Raw genomic sequence first — 21,291 nt, forward strand, 5'->3', positions numbered from 1 at the left:
CAAAATGACCTCGTGTCAACAGAGTTAATCACTGAGCCAAAGCAGAGACTGAATGATTTCCTTTTTTGCCACATTGGAAAGGGTTACCAATGCCCAAGTTTTAGTACCCTGCAATGTGCAGCATGGTAACACAGAAAAAACTAAATATGCAAGATCCTGAGGGGTCTTGACAGAGTGGATGTGAAGAAGAGACGCAAGAGACTGCAGATGATAAAATATGGGCAACAAGCAATCTGCTGGATGAACTCAATGGGTCGAGCAGCATCTGTGGAGAGGGAAGGAATTGTTGATGTTTCATGTTGAAAGATTGCCAATTCCTTTCCCCCCACAGATGCTGCTTGACCCACTAGATGTAAGAAGATGTTTCCTCTTTTGGGAGAATTTAGAACTGAGTCAATGTTTAAAAATAGGGGATAACCCATTTAAGACAGAAATGAGTCAAAGAGTCATTAATCTCTCTTCCTCAAAGGGTGGTGAATGTGGACTCTGAACAATTTTAAGGCAGAGTTCAATCAATTTTTGATAAGCAAGAGAGTGAAAATTAATGTGGGTAGGTGGGTATGTGGAATTGAGGTTACAATCAAATTAGCCCTGGCCCTTAGTAAGTGGCAGAACAGGCGTGAGGGGCCGAGTGGCCTACTCCTGTTCCTATCTCATAATTTACAATAAAAATATAATGGTTACAAAAAGAACAAGCAAAACATATTCTGTAATCCCTCTGCCTTTATTTTCAGATCACAAGCAGAAGTAAGGAGTCGATCTGGGAATGTATCAAAGGCTTGTTGGATGCGTGGTCAGGATGGGTGGTGATGTTGCTAATTGGACTTCTGGCAGGTACGAAATCTCAGGGCTTCTCAAAATTCATTGTTACTCATGTGGTCTCTGTCACCTCCATGGGCTGGTGTCAAATGTCTGAATGGGATTGGGTAGGGAGATGACAGATTCTTCCCAAATTCCAAGGGGATTTGGCCATCAATGTAACAGAATTAAAACGTGCTGGACATGTGCAGAACACAGTCACAAATGCTGAAGGAATACTGACCTGTCTACCTGGAGGGCGGGAGTGCAATGTCTCACAAGGTGAGACTAAACAAACTTGGCTTTACTACTCAAATTTAGTAAGTGATTGAATGGAAACTTCCAAGGTAGCAAGGAGAACTGATAGGATAGATGGAGAGAAATTATTTCCTCTAGGAGGGGTCTAGGACCCAGAAGGGATTGCATAAATGCTAGAGCCAGGGCTTTCTGAAGTGGTTGGATAATAATTCTGCACCCAGTGAGGTGGTGGTGTGGTGGGTCGGATGATAGGTGGGAGCTGGGTGGTAGGTAAGGTCAGAAATGCAGGGCAAACCATTAACCACTCTAAAGGACCTCACAAAAGCTTTTGACTCCATCAATTGAGAGGAACTGTGGAGCATCCTTTACAAACCTGGCTGCCCTCAGAAATTGGTCTTCATTCTCTACCTATGTACAACCCATGATCCTAACCAACAGCCCATAACAGACCTGATGTCAGTGCAGTCTGGTGAGAGGCAAGGCTGCATCATTGTCCCGACATTTCTCTCAATCTTTCTCACTATAATGCTGCACCTCACTTCCAGCAAGCTTCTTGGTGGAGTGGAGCTAATCCACAGGGCAAATTGGAAGCTGTTCAACTTGCGTTCACCTCCACTCCAGAACCAGGATCAGCTCAACCTTGGTCAGTGAGCTACAGTAGGCAAATGATACTTGTGTGTGCACCCGTTCAGAGACTGAGCTCCGAGCCACTGTTCACTGCAACAAATGAGAGAATGGACCTCACACTAAACGTGCACAGCATCACCCAGCATAACCTCCACACACCAGGAGCAGTGGGGGTCCACGAGCCCCTGGAAAGTGTGGACCATTTCCCTTATCTCAGGAGTCATCTCTCAGTCGTTGATGATGGAGGTTACCATCATCTTCAGTGTGCCAGCACAGCCTTTGGCTCTCTGAACATAAGGATCTCAAATCCAGCACAGAGCTCATGATCTAACAGGCAGCAGTGATCCTGCCTTCCTGTATGCTTCTGAGACATGGACTAGCTAGAGCTGGTGACTCAAGGCACTGGAGAGGTATCGCCAATGTTCTCTGCACTAAGCCTTCCAACTCCATTGGCAGGAAAAGTGAACCAACCTCTTCAGCATCGAGCCTCTGAGTGCACTCAGCACTGATGGGCATGCTCAATGCAGACTGCTAACTCCCAAAAAACAGACACTATATTCCAAGCTCTGTCATGATAGGAGATTACCAGGACAGAGGAAACAATTCAAGGATGTTCTCAAAGCCTACTTGGAATAAATGTAAAATTCTCAGCAACCCATGGGACCCCTGGCCTATGAAGGCTTAAAATGGAGAAGGGGCATCCAGGATGTCATTGAGAAACGTGTACCTGTTGCTTAGGAGCACACAGAAGTGCAGTGTAAATGAAGGAAGGAGTGCATCCATTCAGCCCATCAAGTATCTGCTGTCCCATCTGTGGCAGAGTCTGTGGCTTCCACATTGGCCCCATCAGCTGTTTTAGAGCCCACAAGTCATCCCCAATCTCAAGGGACTGCAACAGAGGCAGGGTAAGCAGTAGTGGGTGGGGTGTGGGAGTGAGGGGGAGGCAGGGTTCGTGCTGTGGCGGGGAAGCGGGGTTCGTGGTGTGGCAGGGAACATGAACATTCTGTTATGTGTAGGGGCCAGGCGGTGGACCAGCAGGTTTCTTTTCCCGTCACTTTCAGAGAGTTTATATGTTTAATTCATTGTATTTTAAATCAATAAATTTAACATTTAAATAATAGCGGAGCCCAGCATCCAATAGATGCCTCAGTATAGCCTTTTAATCTTTTTCAGTGTGTAATTGGGGAGATCTGGGATGACAAAGATATTAGTCAGAAGGAGTCATCGAATTATAGAAAACAGGTGGCATTCCAATGTGATTCAGTGATTGCTCATGACAGGAGCCAGCCCATTTCATTTTGTCTCTATTCCCCTATTTCCTTCATCTGTTCTAGTACTTGACCCAACTCTCCCTTTAAATAATGTTTTGTAGACTCTGGTATAACAGTTACTGCTGCTAAAAGGATCAGTGTGGCCATCGGTGGAAAGAGTTTTTCTCATTTTCTTCATCAGTGCTGATTGTTCACCTGCCAAGAAACAAACTTAATTTAATATTTCATAATTTTGGAAACTTCTACTGGATTACATTTTAACTTCTCTGTTCCAGTGGAGGAGGCTCCTGGGTTCTTGCCCACTGCGTTATAACCTCGTGCTCACCAATCTCATTGCAAGGAGGAAAGGTGAAACTTTACATAGCACCAGTCATGCCCCCAGGGTGTTCCAGTTATTGAGAGGCTTGGTTTGGAGTTTGCATTTTTTTTCTTATTAACCTTTTTCCTAGACTGTCCTGTTGTTGCACTGAACTCCATCTACCACTTATCATCCCGTTCCACTGCGGCAAGTCCCCCCACATATTCCCTCTCAGTTTGTTCTAGTCCCTGAACTGGTATCAGTAGAAAGCATCAGTGTCACTCTTCTTCAGGCATCAAAAGCACTCAAAAGCCAATTTGTCATCCATCGTCTGTAGCTCTAATGTGTGCTTCAGCAAGCATGGCCCCAGACATTTTATAGCAGGTAATATTAGTTCTTTGCAATTCACGTGTGTTTTAAAGAATAAAAGTGTGTCATTGTTATTTAGTTGTGTGGCTCTCACTCATCTGTGGTGTATATTTTAAAATAATAATCATCACTGGCAAGTCCAGTGTTTATTGTCTGTCCTCAATTGTCCTTGAGAAACAGTGGGGCCCCACATTCATGTAGTGGTGTGCTTCCCCTGCAGTGTGAGGTCACAGGTTCCTCGGGAGAAGTTCCCACACATTGGTGGGTGGCAAATATAAATTCAAAATTTAAAACAAAAAGAAGGGGAAAAAAAAACAGGGAATGATAGACCAGTAAGCCTAACATCAGTAGTGGGGGGGAATGCTAGAATCTGTTATAAACGATGCAGTAACTAAACATTTGGAAAACTTTCATGGGATTGGACAAAGTGAACCTGGGTTTTTGAAAGGGAAATTATGCTTAGCAAATCGACAGGAGTCTTGTGAGGAAGTAACTAGTAGAATAGGTAACGAAGAACCAGTGGATGTGGTAAATTTGGACTGTCAGAAGGCTTTTGGTAAGGTCTCACATAAAAGCTTAGTGTGTAAAATGAAAGCACATGGGATTGGAGGTAATATATTGACAAGGACTGAGAATCGGTTGATTGACAAGAAACAGAAAATACCAATAAACAAGTCTTCTTTAAGGTGTCGGGTAGTGGTTAATTGGGAGCGCAGGAACATATAGCAATGATTTGGATAAGGGTATTAAATGTAACCTCTCCAAATTTGCAGATGACAAAATGCCGGGGGGGGGGGGGGGCCGGGGGTGGTGGGTAGGGGGAGTGTCAGCTGTGAGGAGGATACAAAGAGACTCTGATAGGATTTAGACAAATGGGTGGATTGACAAATGCATGGCAGATGAAGTTTAATGTGAATAAATGTGAGGCTTTCCACTTTTGTTCTAAAAACAGAAAGACAGATGATTATCTGAATGGTGATAGACTGAGAAAAGGAAACGTCTGTGTACACCAGTTGCTGAAAGCAGGTGTTCAGGTGAAGCAAGCAGTTAGAAAGGCAGGTGATATGTTGGCCTTCATTGCTGGAGGATTTGCGTACAGGAGCAAGGATGCCTTGCTGCAGCTGTACGGGGCCTGGGGGAGACCCCATGTGGAGTTTTGCATGGAGTTTTGATCTCTGTGTCTGAGAGAGAAGGATGTTTCTTGCCATGGAGGGAGTGCAAAGAAGGTTATTTGACTGATTTCTGGGATGGGAAGACTGATATACGAGGACAGGTTGGGTGCATAGGACCCTTTTCACTGGAGTATAAGGGTTATAGCATGTATACTATAGGGACATATAGTATAGTATAGGGGATATAATAAAGTGTATAGTACAAGAGAGGGGATCTCAGAAACCTACAAAATTCCAAGAGGACTAGACAGACTAGATACAGGGAGGATGTTCCTGATGGCTGGAGACTCCAGAACCAGGAGTCACAGACTCAGGAGACAGGGAACATCATTTAGAACTGAGATCAGGAGAAATTCCTTCACCCAGAGGTACCTGTGGATTTCACCACAGAAGACAGTGGAGGCCACATCATTAAATATATTCAAGCGGGGGTAGATATATTTCTTAATTCCAAAGGGATCAAGGGATATGGGGAGAAGGCAGGAACTGGGAACAGCCATGATCGTGGTGAATGGTGAAGCAGGGGCAAAGGGCTGAACAATCTCCAGCCCCTGTTTTCTATTTTGTGACCCAGCAGCAATAAAGGAACAACAATACCCAGGTCAGGGTGTAACGTGGGGGTGGTGACTCCTGATATGCCTGCTGTGTCTGGGTGTTGGATTTTGGAGATCCTGCTGAAGGAGCTTTGATGCATTGCATCCCAGACAGAGAATGAATTCTGGCCACGGAGAGCTGGGGGAGAGGGTGGGCATTGCCACAGTTGGGGGAGGTCTCCCTGCAATTGGACTGTTTGTTGATGGCAGGATCTTCCTCTGCATCAATAACATAGATATCCGGCTGTTGTAACAGTAAACCAGAGTTTGTAATCTTTGCCGGTCTCCACACTGAACATAGTGTTCTGCCTTATTCAGGGACGCTGGCTGGAGTGATTGACCTGGCTGTCGACTGGATGACAGACCTGAAGGAGGGGGTGTGCCTGGCTGGATTTTGGTTCAGTCACGAGCAGTGCTGTTGGACTTCCAACGAGACGACCTTTGAGGACAGAGACAAATGCCCTCAGTGGAAGACGTGGTCAGAGCTTTTGGCCAACCAATCAGAAGTAAGAAGTTGCAGAGTTGCATACGATGCTCGGTCTTAGTAGCCTGCAGAATATCATGTCACTGCAGCTAATTTGAATGTAGTTAACTCCAGTGAGATGCACAACCTGATTCAAATCATGAGCTGTAACAAAACATTTCCCTTTGGATTATACATCTGTTCCAGTGGTGTTTAACATTTTTCAGCAAAGCTTCTGAGCAGAGTTTTCATCTGCCAGGAACATCCTTGAGATGTTACTTGGTAAAATATTGCAAGACGATGTTGCCTCTTGCAGCATTGACGAAAACCACTAGAATGAAAGAAGTTGATTCCTGCTCCAAACTCAGTTTTTTAGTTATTTCTCCTTAGGTTCTACCTTCCTATAAACATTCACCAGCTGGGATTAATATCAAGTAATCTTTTCCCGGGTCTCTACCATTGCTTATCCATAATGAGCAAGAAGATGTGTGCAATGGTTATCTAGTTTATTATTCCCTCGCTAGATGAGTTGACCCCACTATCTGGGCTCAGAACAGAGCCTTGCAGGACTTGAGCTGTGAATTTCTAAACGATGGGACTTTCAGTACACTATCCTGTTAGATCCAACACTAAAACCAGTTTGAGAGACCTTACCATACTTAACCCACCCAGCACAAATGCAATGGGTGAGATACTAAAAGTGTTGGAGGTCACTTTCTGAATACTACCAATGCCCCTCATGATCCAAAATGGTATGTGTTTCAAGCACACCTTTGGGGTGAATTGTACCTGATGGCATGTTGGTGAGGCTGTTAACCACACAGTGGATGTTTGGCAGTTGTGCATAGAGTGGGCAGATGCTGGCATTAATCAGCAGTGTTGCCATGTTGAAGTCCTCTCTTAAACTTACGTGGCTGGACACACCATGAACAGACAGAACTGACACCCCCACTGCCCTGTACCACTGCCTCCAGGTTAGTTACAGGTTCACAGGATCAAGGAATAGTTATAACACGGAGGGATGCCATTGGCCCATTGAGTCCGTACTGGTTCTATGTAAGAGCAATCCAGTTAATCCCACACCTTTTCCTCTTAGCCAAAGACATACAAATTCATTTCTTTCAAGTACATATTATGTCCCTTTTGACCACTACAGTTGAATCCACCTCTACTACTAATCCTGGCAGGTCTTTCCAGACCCCAGCACTCACTGGGTAAATGGGTATTTCTTTGTGTCACTCCTGGGTCTTTAGCCAATCACTTTCATTCTATGTCCTTAGTTCTTGACTCCTTCATTAATGGCAATAGTTTCCCTCTACCTGTTCTGTCTACACCCTTAATGATTTTGAATGTTTCAATTAGATCTCGTTGTTCCAAGGAGAACAACCCAAGCTTCTCCATTCTATCGTTCCTGGAATCATTTTGGTGACTTTCTTCTGGACCCTCTCCAACGCCTTCATTTCTTTCCTAAAGTGTGGCATCCAGAACTGGACACAATACTCCGGCTGTGGCCAGATCAGTGTTTTATCGAGACTTTCTTGCTCTTTATGACTCTATTTACAAAGCCCAGAATCCATTAGGTTTTTCTAGCTACTTTTCATCAAACTATGCGTCCCCAGAGCTCTTTAGTTTTTGTAGAACTGTGCCCTCAGTTGCCTCACTTCTCATTCTTCCTTTCGAAATGTAACAGTTCAGTTCATTAACTTTCTTCTGTCATCTATCTGCCCATTTCACCAGCCTCTCTATGTCTCCTTGAAGCCCTTCCCTACCCTTTTCACATTGCACTGTCTCCATAATCAGAAATTGTGCCCAGTAGTTCAAGTCATTCATGTTTATTAAGGAAAGCAGTGGTCCTTGCATTGACCTGAGGGATTCCACTCTGCATGTCCCTTCAGTCCGAGAAATAATCTTTCACTGCTCCTTTCTATTTCCTGTTACTTAGCCACTTTTCTATCAGTGCCACAATGACATTTACTCCTTGGGCTTCAATCTTGATGACAAGCTTATTATGTGACACTTTATCAAATATCTTTTGGAAGTTCATATAAACATAAATTGCAGTTTCCTTATTGACCCTCCCTCATACTTCATCAAAGATCTCTATTGTTTATTGGACACAATTTGCCTTTAATAAATCTATGCTGGTCTTCACTAAACAATTAATATTTGATAAGTTTGCCCCTATTTATTGACTCTAGAAGTTTTCCCACCACGAAGTTTAAATTGACTGGTCTATAGTTACTGGGTTTATCCCTATGCTCTATATTTTTGAACAAGGGTATAACATTTGCAATTTTCCAGTCCTCAGGCACTACTGAATCTATAGATGTTTGGAAGATTATGGACAGGGCCTCTGCAATTTCCTCCCTTATTTCCCTCAGCAGCCTAGGATGCATCTCATCTGGACCAGGTGACTTATCCACATTAAGTGCAACTAGTCTTTCTTGTGCTTCTTTATCAATTCCTATCCTATCCAGAAGCTCAACTACATCTTCCTTTGCTGAGACTTCAGAAGCATCTTCTCCTTGCCAAAGACTGATTTACTCTCTCAGCTGTGCCCACTGCCTCCTTTTTAGCCTCTAGTTGGCCTCCTCTTGTCATTTTCCTGTTCAATATTTTTGGATTCCATTTTATGCCTGCTGAAGATCTTCTTTCATGGCCTCTTTGCCTCTCTCATTTCCTTTTCCATTTTCCCCTTTCAAGTTTCTGGAGTCAGCCCAGATATCATTGGTGTTAAAAAGCTGGTGCCTGTCATATTGCTTCATTTTCCTGCTCTGGCAATTTCTTCAGGCTGCTCCAAATTTCAACTACAGTTCACAGGTAATGATGCGGCAGCTGCTAAAGATCATTTTGCTGACTCCAGGGTTCCACACAAACCAGTTCCTCCCAGCATAAGTGCTTTAATGTTGGGAGACAGCATGACAGGGGAGATGGAGCAGACACCACACAGAGCCGGAAGAGGAAGCAGGAGCAGGAAGCAGCTCACAGCACAACATCACAAGACCACTGCCACTGAGCAAGAGCTGACATGTAGCCCAGTGGATTAACATGGACAGATGAATGACGTCGGGGTGTAAGCTCATCCCCTGTTGCACGGAGTAAATGCACGTGACTTGCATGGTACTCTGCTTCCAAATTGTGTACCCATTCAATGCAACAGAACCAAATTTCAGAAATGGAAGAGAATGCACAGCTGCCATTATGTGGTACCACTGACTGAGGACTGGATTCTACCAAGGTGTGTCTGAGCAAGGGTTGACATCTTGAACATTCACCCACTCAGGGCACCTTCCTTGTCATGACAGAATATGCCTGTGATTTTCTACTAAATGCTTGTAGCTGCCTGGGTACTTGACCAAGGGTGAGGATGTCTAAATCCCAGTCTATAAGTGGCATCCAGCTTGTACTTGATAGATGTCTGTGTCTGTTGAACACCAATTGTTTGAGGTTAATTGCTCTATGATCAAAATATCAAGTGACTCTAAGAAGACCGTTGGGTTTTGCCCATCAGTCGGTCTACTGTTTCTGTAGGACATTTGTGCCAATCACAGTTACGGCTTAGCACGTACTTTGTGTTGGAAGTACAAAGGCACAGATAGTGGTCCTGCTGCCTCTCAGCCCCAGCGATCTGGGTTCGATCCTGACCTCCGGTGCTGCCTACGTTCAGTTGCACGTTCTCCCTGTTACTGCATGGGTTTCCCCTGATTGCTTTGGTTTCTGCCCACATCCCAAAGATTGGTAGTTTAATTGTTTGCTATAAATTGCTCCTAATGGGTAGGTGACTGGTAGAATTTGCGGGGAGTTAATGGGAATGTGGGAAGAATAAACTGGGATTGGTATAAGTGGGTGGCCGATGGTTGGCACAGACTTGGTGGGCTGAAGGGCCTGTTTCCATGCTGTGTGACTCTATAAAATTAAACAATCCTGCCTGTGGTGTGTGTTCTTTTTCCAGGGTGCCAGTGCATACATACTGAACTACCTCTTATACATTCTGTGGGCTTTGACCTTCGCTTTCCTGGGAGTCTCGCTGGTCAAGGTGTTTGCCCCCTATGCTTGTGGCTCTGGAATTCCTGAGGTAGGTGGCAGTCACAAGAGGTTAAAGCTATTTGACTGCAGGAACCCTTCACATGCTCCTCCCTCCGAGTTAGCGAATGTAAAAACTTTCACATCACAATAAAGATGAGCAACTGATGAAACATTCTGCACCGGCTGAATGTCTTCAGTACAGCTGATGACTTGTAATGCATTGGGTTGAAGGTCTTAATTTACCCAAGTTTGCATAACAGTGGGCAGTGGGATGATCCCATGCAAAGTTGAGATGGCTCATCCTTTTCCTGTCTCCTCTTTAGAAAGCAGCAGAGTTCTTCTCAGTGCCTCACACCCTGAGCCACTAATAGTCAGGAACTCTTTGTGTAGAAATAACTACAGGTAGACTGGCAACTTGGCCTGCTGCACTTCTATTGGTTTTCTTCAGCTACCTGGTCCTTCTCCCATTTCCCTCCCCTGTCCTTTGTTCCCTCTTTGGGTTGACCCCATTACCCAAACACCTTGGCAATGGACTGAAAGGTTAAGTCCCATGGAATCCAGGGAGAGCTGGTTAGGTGGATTCAAAATTGGCCTGGAGGTAGGAAGCAGAGGGTGGTGGTTGAAGGTTGTTTCTCGGAATGGAGGCCGGTGACTAGTGGTGTGCCGCAGGGGTCGGTACTGGGACCCTTGTTATTTAGTATTTATATCAATGATTTGGATGCGAATGCACAAGGCTTGATCAGTAAGTTTGTGGATGACACAAAATTAGGAGGTGTTGGTAGTGAAGAAGGTTACTGTAGATTACAGCGGGATCTTGATCAGTCAGGGAAGTGGGCCGAGGAGTGGCAAATAGATTTCAATACAGATAACTGCAAGGTAATGCACTTTGGAAAGTCATATCAACGTAGGACTTATACTATGAGAGGTAGGGCACTAGGGAGTGTAATGAAATGGAGGGACCTAGGAGTACAAGTGCATAGTTCGTTGAAAGCAGCATCACAGGTAGACAGGGTGGTGAAAACGGTGTTTAGCACGCTGGCCTTCATCAGTCAGGGCATTGAGTAGAGGAGTTGGAACATTATGTTGCAGTTGTATAAGTTGTTGGTGAGGCCGCACTTGGAGTACTGTGTACAGGAAAGATGTGGTGAAACTGGAAAGAGTGCAGAAAAGATTTACGAGGATGTTGCCAGGACTAGAGGGCCTGAATTGTAGAGAGGCGTTGCCAGGCTAGGTCTTTATTCCTTGGAACTTATGAGAATGAGGGGTGACCTTATAGAAATGCTTAAAATTATGAGAGGCATAGATTAGGTGGATGGTAACAGGTTTCCCCAGGATAGAGGAGTCCAGAACTAGGAGGCATAGGTCTAGGGTGAGAGGGGAAAGATTTAAAAGGAAGCTGAGGGGCAACTTTTTCACATGGACGGTGGTGAGTGTATGGAACAAGCTGCCAGAGGAGGTGGTTGAGGCAGGTACAATGGTATCATTTAGGAAGCACTTGGATAGGTACATGAAGAGGGTGGGGTTTAAAGGGATATGGGCCGAATGCAGGCAATTGGGACTAGGTAGGTGGACAACGTAATCGGCATGGACTGGTTGGGCCGAAGGGCCCGTATCCCTGCTGTATTGTTCTCTGACTCTAATATTGAGTCCTCTCTGCAGGGCTCTCCACTACCTCACAACTCTGTGCTAGTAAAGCTTCTTTGACGTTGTACTGAATAATTTACATTTAATGTTACATCGATGCCCCCTCACTCTAGATGAAATAGTTGTTCTCCAATATTTATGGAAAGGCTGGTGGGATACGAGTGAGGTCAAAAACAGCCAATCTTAACGCAAGAGCCCATTGAGTTTAGTGGTCGTCCATGACAATTGGCAAAGAGGTCTGCAGTTTGGGGGAGGGGAGACAACTACCTAATGGCAATAGCTGCCATGTTTCCCAAGCCCAAGGAGGCTAATATAATAACAACAAAATTTAAATCTGAGTCGCAGGAGACCCCTTTTAAAAGTATTAGTCAAGTGTTTCAGGATGGGGCACTCTTGTGCCCCAATATCTCCCATTCTAAAAAGGGCAGCTGGTACATGTGTGCTGAGCTGGTGTTGCATACCCATAACATGTTTTAATCACCTGACCCAACTTACTGAGGTCTGGTTAATATCTGCTACAATGGTCACCCCATCCCTTTACAAAAGCAGTGCTATACAGTGCAGAAAGAAGTTCTTTGGCCCATTATGTCTGTGGTACCTTTTTGAAGCATCTCTCCAATTAACCCCACTCCCTTCCTCTTTTCCCTTCTGTCCTACAGATTTCATGTTGAAGATCACTAACAAAATCTGCTCCCAACATCTTTAAAGCAGCACATTCCAGATTATCATAATCTCCATCCACTCCCCTTTGTTGTAATAAAATGCACCCAAATTTACCAACAGAAATTATGGCAGATGCTGGAAGTTAGACAGCAACGTATAAAATGCTGGAATAACTCAGCAGGTCAGGTGCTTTCAAGAGAGTAGCCAACAGATTTCACCGTCCAGGGCAGTGAGCTTCCACCCAGGTCCTTCTCTGCAAATTTATCAACCTGAAATGAAAACTCCACAGAATAATGTCTTTATAGGACGTAGAACATAGAACAGCACAGCACAATACAGGTCCTTCGGCCCACAATGTTGTGCCGACCTTTAAATCTCACCTAACACTATCTAACCCCTTCCTCCCACATACCCCTCTATTTTAAATTCCTCCATATGCTATCTAGTAATCTCTTGAATTTGACCAATGTACCTGCCTCCACCACCACCCCAGGCAGTGCATTCCATGCGCCAACCACTCTCTGGGTGAAAAACCTTCCTCTGATATCTCCCTTGCACTTCCCACCCATTACTTTAAAGCCATGCCCTCTTGTATTGAGCATTTGTGACCTGGGAAAGAGGTGCTTGCTGTCCACTCTATCTATTCCTCTTAATATTTTGTACACCTCTATCATGTCTCCTCTCATCCTCCTTCTCTCCAAAGAATAAAGCCCTAGCTCCCTTAGTCTCTCCTCATAATCCATACTCTCTAAAGCAGGCAGCATCCTGGTAAATCTCCTCTGCACCCTTTCCAACGCTTCCACATCCTTCCTATAATGAGGCGACCAGAACTGGACACAGTACTCCAAGTGTGGTCTAACCAGAGTTTTATAGAGCTGCATCATTACCTCGCGGCTCTTAAACTCGATCCCTCGACTTATGAAAGCTAACACCCCAGAGCTTTCTCCTCTGATTTTGTAGAACAATTTGTCCTTAAATTGTACCTTTAATGTAAAGCAACTCCCCAAGCTGCTTCACAGGAGAGGAAAGAGATGAAAAGGTTGACTCTGAGCCACATAAAAGAGACAGTAGGACAGGTGCCTGGTCAAAGAGGCAGGTTTTAGGCAGAGTCTTAAAGGAGGAATGAATGGACTGGGAAGGACATTGTGTGGAGGAGGGAGGGAGGGAGCATCAGGGTGGGGAGAAGGGGGGAGAGCATTGGGGAGAGAGGGAGAAAGAGTGATCAGGGAGGGAGGGAATTCCAGATTTTAGCTTGGGGCACAGCCATTAATTGTGAGCTGAAATAAATGAGGGACTCAGAGGGAAACAAGAGCTGGTTTTGAAGAAATACAGAACTGTCAAAGCATTAGCAGTGCATGGATACACTAATACAATGTGTCATTCCACTGCTGGGATTTTTAACTGAAGTTGAATAGTTTTACGATTTGAAGAAGTTATTAAATTAGGAAATATCCTTCTGGTTTGATCTGTGTCTGAGTGAAGGATGTTTGTATCGTAAATGATCTTTCATTTGACTTGAATCTTATTTTTCCAGATTAAAACCATCCTCAGTGGCTTCATTATCAGGGGCTATCTGGGCAAGTGGACTCTACTGATTAAAACAGTGACCCTAGTGTTGGCCGTATCCTCTGGCCTCAGCCTAGGGAAGGAAGGACCTCTGGTGCACGTGGCCTGTTGCTGCGGCAACCTCTTCTGTTGCTTGTTTTCAAAGTACAGTAAGAATGAAGGGAAGAGGAGAGAGGTAAGCAATGACACAGCAGAGTTACTTGTAAGTAACTGGCGGAGGATCGATTTGGTGGTTACTGGGGATTCCAACTCCCAATACAGATGGAGGTGGATTTACAAACCCCTGTCCAATTTCAGGTAATACCTCCTTCCCCTTTGACAATCCCTCGAGATTGAGGATGAGTCACTTCCACTCTGGTTTTGTGGGTTCCGCTGCCAATGTGGGAACCACAGACTCCTCCGATGATGGGACAGGAGGTGGATGATGGGACGGGCGGTGGGATCGGTCGTTTGTGAGGTGATGCTGGGCTTCTGTGTGAAAGGACTCGAGGTTCTCAACACCATCCTTTTCCCCTGTCCTCCTGTGATGTTTTCCCATGGCAGACCTTGGGATAGAATGTCTGGTTTTGGGAGTCTGGTGTGGGGCATGCGATCGGTATGGCCTGCCCACCGTAGCTGACTGGGTCTCAGAACTGGAGAGGACGTTGATGTTGGTTCACTTGTCCTTCCAGTGACTATGGAGAATTTTGTGGTGAGAGCATTGGTGTTATCTCTCCAGTGCTTTGAGAAGCTGCTGTAGTAGTCCAGGTCTCAGAAGAACAGGGATCACTGCTGCACAGTAGACCATGAGTTTTGTTCCAAGTCTGAGCTCTTGATCTTCAAACACCATTTACCTCAATTGACCAAAGGCTGTGGAGGTGTATTGAGAGTGATGGTGAATTACAGGCCGTCCCTGGGTAATGACCGGGTTCTGTTTTTACCAACGTCCTTAAGTCAATTCTGTCCGTTGGAAAATACACAAACTTTTCTCAATATGGTAACCACACCTCCACAGTATTGTAATGAATGGCATCAAAAACACATAAGATGGACAAGAAAGAACAATTACTAAAAGTGGAGAGAGAACGAACATGTACATACGTCAGACTTTTGAATTTAATGTTATTATGGGAAGTCATTCATATGTAAGGGTGTCCATAAGTCAGGCATTCGTAACCTGGGGAGAGCCTGTACTGACGTCTGCTTTCACTAACAGGTGCCTCCCAAGATATGAGAAGTGGTTCACATTCTCCAGGGTCTTTCCACGAAGCTCTATTGTCGGAGGACAGTGTGGAGCAGCGAGGGCGGGGGTAGAGGACCTTTGTCTTGAAAATTGTTAAGTGTAAGGCACGCCTTTCATATCCTTCAGTGATGGTGATGCTGTCTTGGTATGTGGCCTCTGGGCATGTGCACACTGCAGCTTAAGTATTAAGGTTTGTGTGCCCATGGTTCTGGAGTGAAGGTTGAATAGATTCCTATTAATTCTGCAGATTGGCTCCCCTACTGAAGGAGTTGGAAGTGATGTGCAGCATTGAGATAAGTGTCAGGGCAATGACGCACCCTGGTCTTCACTGAGTTGGTTCCATTGTGGACCCATTGGTTAAGATCATGGTCCACGTGCCAACAAGAAACAAATAAAATGGGGACAAATTTCTGTGGGTGACTGAATTTGAGGTGAGTGGTCCATGGTCCCTTCTGGTCAAAGGCTTTAGGGAGGTCAAAAAAGGCCATTTACAGTTGTTGGTGATGCTCTCTTTGACAGTGAAGCCCATGTCCACCAGATGGATTGGATCCCCAGTGTAATCTGGGAAGAAAGTTGGTAGGGGAGGGGCTCCCATTGCATGTTCATTGTGACAGTGGAAGTTCGCAGGCAGCAAGTAACCAGAGCATTTGTCCACCTTCCAGGTGCTGTCAGCTGCTGCCGCCGCAGGAGTCTCCGTTGCCTTTGGTGCTCCCATCGGTGGCGTGCTTTTCAGCTTGGAAGAGGTAAAGTATATTCCTGCTCAAACTGGGGCTTTCCCAGTGCCAAATTTTATGTAATGTTGTTTTATCAATAGTTCCTAATGAACTTTCTCAATAAACACCAGGTAAGCTCAGGCAGAGTTGACCGAGAGGTGAAACAGCCACTGGGACAGAAGGTTATGGGTTCAAGGCCAACTCCAGACAGTTGACATCCAGCGACATATTTGTATCCATTGGGAGTTGGGGCTTCCCGCTTTCTGATGGAGCAGTTAAGCGCTCTCCCCCTGCACTATCTAGCTATGTGGCCATTGGATTGGGCACTTTCCTCGCGTGTTTCTTGAGAGTGGATTAAAAAGTCCTCCCATAAGGCATCTGGTTGACCAATGCTTTAGCGGCTATCTATGCCTTGGGTTAGAACTTCATTTACACAACTCCAAAGAAAACAGTGCTGGGCTGTTGGAAGTTGGGTTAATGTGGAGCATAATGAATTTGTTTCTAAGTGTCTCAGTGCCCATTGGAAGGTTTTTTTGGCAGGGTTTTTGCTGTCCCTGGCATTTGTAGCAGGAAGTTCGCAAAATTAACCTGCAGTGAAATTTTTGACCACTCTGGTCAGAACTCTTATTTATTCATGGAGTAAGCAGCTTTTACTTGGTCCATTTCTCCTGAAGCTGATGTATCTAAAGGGCCAACACTCAAACTGCATTTAAGTCCTGATGTGCAGGGCCCTGATCCAAAATGTCAACTATTTCTTTGCCTCCACAGATGTCACTGAGTTCCTCCAGCAGATTGTTTCTTGCTCCAGCTTTCAGCATCTGCAGCCTCTTGTGTCTCCATTCAAACTGCACCGTTTGACCTCAGTGCCATCTGGGACATCCTGCCCCTCAAATACAACCTCAGCCACGTGCCTGGGCACTTATGCCTGTGGAGGTCTGGGTCATTGTCCCTCTCAGCTTCCCAGCCTCAGGATCATCCCAGACTGTGGACCTCTGCCACACCTCACTCCTATATTCCTGAATTTCTTACTCAAGAACAGGAGACCATGAGGGCAGGCAGAGTGGGCACAGGGATTTTCCTGCTTTGTATGCTTCCCCAAATTTCATAGACCAGCATTGTGATGGTCCTTTTTATTAACATGTGTAGTGTCTTGGGATGGGGCACAGCTTCAGAACAAGCCAGTGGATGGTGTAATAACACATTATTTTTGCTTTACTTGTGGACCAATGAAGGCAACGTACTTGATAGAAAAGCCATGAAGGGCAGGGGAGGGTTGTTGTCAGCGCACTTAAGGAGAAGAACCGGTGCTGACCTTATCCAGCTAAGAGTAGGTGCATGGTCCCAATCCTTTCCTCAGCAGGTCAAATGGAGACTAGAACCTGGTCACCCCACAGTGTCGGTGAAAGTCAGATAAGAATAGTTGATGGCTCCTGCCAGGAGTATCTGGATGTTGCCCTGGAGGTCCCTAGGAGCCCTGCCACTAACATCCCCTGTCACTGGAAGAATGCTGCAGGTATTATGGTAAGGTGTGACTGCAAAGGTCGCACCTGCTGGGCCAGAGGCTGAGAACTGCAAGAAGATGCAGCTCATCAGTAGGGAATGGTGGGCTGAGACTGACACTGTCAGTTTCAGCACGGCCTTACACAGGAATTTCTCCCATTTCCAACGTGTGGCTCGGACCTGGCAGGTTATAATTCAGGTTTACCCGTGGACGGTACTCTGAACACCCAGTCTTTTTCCAACTCCGTCCAAATATTTCAGTTCTTCGCCTTTACTGATGGCTGCCTCCCATTCTTCAGTTCTCAAAGGGAGTTGGTCTTGTTAAAACAACTCACCACCCAGTTGGCTTAGGAATTCGACCATGCATTTAAAACCATTTTTTGAACACCAACTCAGCTGCTGAGCATTCAGTATGGTAGGCAGGAACTGTACACTCATCATCAGAGCCATGTTGCTAAAGGCCAAATGACCCTCGCTCACCATTCTTCAGCCCTGGGCATTGATCTCCTCCCACTCTCCGGGCACCCTGGCCTTGTGACCTGATCACCTCCTTATCCCCACTTCCCTGAGGTTTGCTGTTAACGTCACGGCAGCCCAATCATTGTTGGCATTTCTGTGTGGCTTGTTGCTGCCATGGCAACAAGGCCTTGAGGCCTGATGTTCACCTCACTGCTCAGGCCCCCCCCCCCAAAAAATGCCACACCCTAACCTGAAAAGGTAAATTATGTCTTTTGTCTAATAATTAGTTGAGATGTATGTGAAGCCAAGTATCTGCTGGCACACTTAATTGCAGCAAGCCAGTATTGTTACAAATAAACCACACAAACCAAGAAGGCCCTGGCTTTGATGCTTCTGATGCTGAGTTTGTTAAATGCAACTGGTATTGGAGTTTACAAATAATCTTCTATTGACTCCCAAATGTCTACAGTATCATGCACTGTCTGTGGGGAGAGATAACCGCTTTTCAAATCTCAGTTATTTGTTGTAGAGCAGAGGTTAAATTACAGTGCTAACAATCTGGCCACCCTGGATGGTTGGTGCAGTAATTTACTGCAGTAGTTCAAATCCCAGCACGACCATTGTGGATTTATTGTGGACCATTAGTGATCTGGAATTTTAATAACCGGTTAGTTTTTGTAATAATGACCACAATATTGAAAAGTGAAAAAAAGCTACAAAGCTGGAAATCTGAAATAAAATCAGAAAAAGCTTCAAATGTTTGCCCATTGCAGTAGTGGTACAATCTCAGTTTATACACTCAGTAGGTCAGGCAGCATCTGTGGAAAGAGCACAGAGTTAATATTTCAGTTCTGATGAATGGTCTCTGGCCTGAAACGTTAACTCTGTTCCCCTCTCCCCACAGATGCTGCGTGACCTGCTGAGTGTTCCCAGCATGTTCTGTTTTTGTTCCAGATGACCACAAAACTGCAAGACTGATGCATGGTCCCATCAGGTTTTTCTCCAACCTGCCCCAGGGGAGGAAATCTACCATCCTCACCCTGGCCGACTCAGTGGTGTTGTTGATCTTTGAATGCCCTCTGGAATGGCCCAGCAAGCTTCCTTGTTAATGGGGATGGACAATAAATGCCAGCAAAGATTCCCGAAAAATGAATGTGTGAAAATACATCTTTGGCAGGATGCCACAGGGAGATATCACAACTCTGTGCTCCCAGTCCCACCAAGTAAGCAGTTGAAAGTATGCTGAAGCAGGGTTAGTGATGGTGGATTCTGCTGCTGTCTTTCAGGTCAGTTACTACTTCCCACTGAAGACACTGTGGAGATCGTTCTTCGCTGCGCTGGTGGCCGCGTTCACCCTCCGTTCAATCAACCCGTTTGGGAACAGCCGGCTGGTGCTGTTCTACGTGGAGTACCACACGCCATGGTATATGGCCGAGCTGGTGCCCTTCATCCTCCTGGGTGTGTTCGGGGGGCTGTGGGGGACGCTCTTCATCCGAGGGAACATCGCCTGGTGCAGGAAGCGCAAGAACACGAACCTGGGCAGGTACCCAGTGTTGGAGGTGATAGCCGTGACTGCCATCACCGCCGTCTTTGCCTTTCCCAACCAGTACACGCGGCGAAGCACAAGCGAGCTCATCTCCGAACTCTTCAACGACTGCGGGGCGCTCGAATCTTCGCAGCTCTGCGACTACATCAATGACCCAAACATGACACGGCCTGTGGACGATATACCCGACCGCCCGGCGGGCCCTGGTGTCTACGCGGCTATATGGCAGTTGGCTCTTGCCCTTGTTTTCAAAATCATCATCACCATATTTACATTTGGGATGAAGGTAAGGACAAGGTGCACACCTGTCATTAGCGAGAACTGTCTCCATGACAACATCCCAATAGGCACAGAAGGAATTTATCAATCAAACCTATTGGGTCAAAGGTAAACCAATCACCATGGAGTCACCTGATTGCCACCATATGATGGCAAACCAAGCTTGGTTGTGTTGCCAAAGGAAGGGTGATGGTCATCAAAAATCAATAACCACCAATGCTGGAAATCTGAAATAAGAACTAAACGTATAGCAGAATATAGATCAGTTACAAATATGGGTGGAAGAATGACAGATGGAATTTAATCTGGGCAAGTGTGAGGTGTTACACTTTGGAAGATTGAATGTAAGGGGAAAATATACAGTTAATGGCAGGACCCTTAACAGCATTGATGTACAGACAGATCTTGGGGTCCAAGTCCATAACTCCCTGAAATTGGCCACACAAGTAGATAGAGTGGTAAAGAAGGCGTGTGGCGTGCTTGCCTCCTTTAGTCGGGACATTGAGTATAAGAGGAAGGAAGTCATGTTGCAGCTGTATAAAACTTTGGTTAGGCCACACTTGTATGCAGTTCTAGTTGCCCTATTACAGGAAGCTTTGGAGAGGGTACAGAAGAGGTTTACCAGGATGCTACCTGGATTAGAGGGTAAACAAAGTCAACTCATCTAAAAGACAACTTAAGGGGAGTGGTAGATCATGAACAGCCCAGAAGGAGAGGAAGTAGAATCAGTATAGGTGGGGTTAAGAGATAAATTGGGACATAAAACATTGTTGAAGTGATAGAACCTGAAAGGAGAGGAAGGTGGTCAGTGCCGGCAACATGAAACCAAATAAGGGATTTTAAACATTTTTTAAACGTAATTTTAAACACTTCTATTAAGTCTCTCCCTAATCTTCACCACTCCAAAGAGAATAATAAACTTCCCTTCTGCGTGCGCAGTGTTGCATTGTCTGTCTCTGTGTATTATCCTGTGTCATAGCAATGCTGCCACTCATTTGTGATTATTCTCTTTGGAGCAGGCAGGATTAAGGGGAAATGTAATAAAGATGTTTAAAATTATGTTTAAAACCCCAACTCCCTTATTTGGTTCCATTTAAAATTGATCCCAAACTTCTATCTTTTTTACTCATTTTTGGTCGTAACATCTCCTGGTGTGGGTCAGTATCAACATGTGCATGACAGCAGTCCGGTGAAGTGCCTTTGAATGCTTTGCTATGTTAAATGTGCTTTACAAATAGAATCTGTTGATGTGAACAAGTCACATTAAATGAAAGTGGCAGGGAGATTTAGTGAGGGAATCCCAGAACTTAGGACCCAGGCAGCTGATGACATGGATACCAGTGGTGGAGTGATTAAGTAGGGATGCTTGAAAGACCAGAATTGGGGGAGAGTGCATAACTCTGGAGGCTTCAGACTGGAAGAGCTTACAGAGTTAGAATGTGTAAAGAGGTGCAGGCATTTGAAATCAAGGTGTTGCTTAACTGGGATCCAGTGTAGTTCAGTGAACACAGGAGTGAAGGGTGAACTGGATTTGTGCATGAGTAAGCTTTATAATAAGCAGAGCTTTTGGTGACCTTAATTGGTAAATTGGTTTATTATTGTCACATATACCGAGGTACAATGAAAAACTTTGTTTTGTATGCCATCCATACAGACCATTTCATCACATCAATGCATTGACGTAGCGCAAGGGAAAATCAATAACAGAATGCAGAATAAAGCGTTACAGTCGCAAACAAAGTGTAGTGCAGGAAGACAATAAGGTGCAAGGCCATTGACGTGATAGATTGTGAGGTCAAGAGTCCATCTTATAACAATGGGGTA

General features: G+C 45.2%; 1 protein-coding gene across 5 annotated transcripts in view; it reads left to right on the top strand.

Annotated features, from left to right (window-relative positions):
* Positions 1–21,291, top strand: part of LOC127569563 (H(+)/Cl(-) exchange transporter 4) — a 78,296-nt gene that overhangs the window by 33,342 nt on the left and 23,663 nt on the right. For 4 of the 5 annotated variants that reach the window (XR_007956221.1, XM_052014320.1, XM_052014321.1 and 1 more), the window contains exons 3-8: positions 735–834; positions 5,705–5,892; positions 9,802–9,924; positions 13,717–13,923; positions 15,633–15,713; positions 18,929–19,474. Coding sequence is in view for 4 of the 5 variants with exons in the window: in XM_052014320.1 (XP_051870280.1) it covers positions 735–834; positions 5,705–5,892; positions 9,802–9,924; positions 13,717–13,923; positions 15,633–15,713; positions 18,929–19,474 (1,245 nt within the window). In the remaining variant the exon portion in view is untranslated. The remainder of the gene's footprint in view (positions 1–734; positions 835–5,704; positions 5,893–9,801; positions 9,925–13,716; positions 13,924–15,632; positions 15,714–18,928; positions 19,475–21,291) is intronic. The other variant, XM_052014324.1, reaches the window with a different exon arrangement.

Source organism: Pristis pectinata, chromosome 4 (assembly GCF_009764475.1).
Source record: "Pristis pectinata isolate sPriPec2 chromosome 4, sPriPec2.1.pri, whole genome shotgun sequence".
NCBI lineage: Eukaryota > Metazoa > Chordata > Chondrichthyes > Rhinopristiformes > Pristidae > Pristis > Pristis pectinata.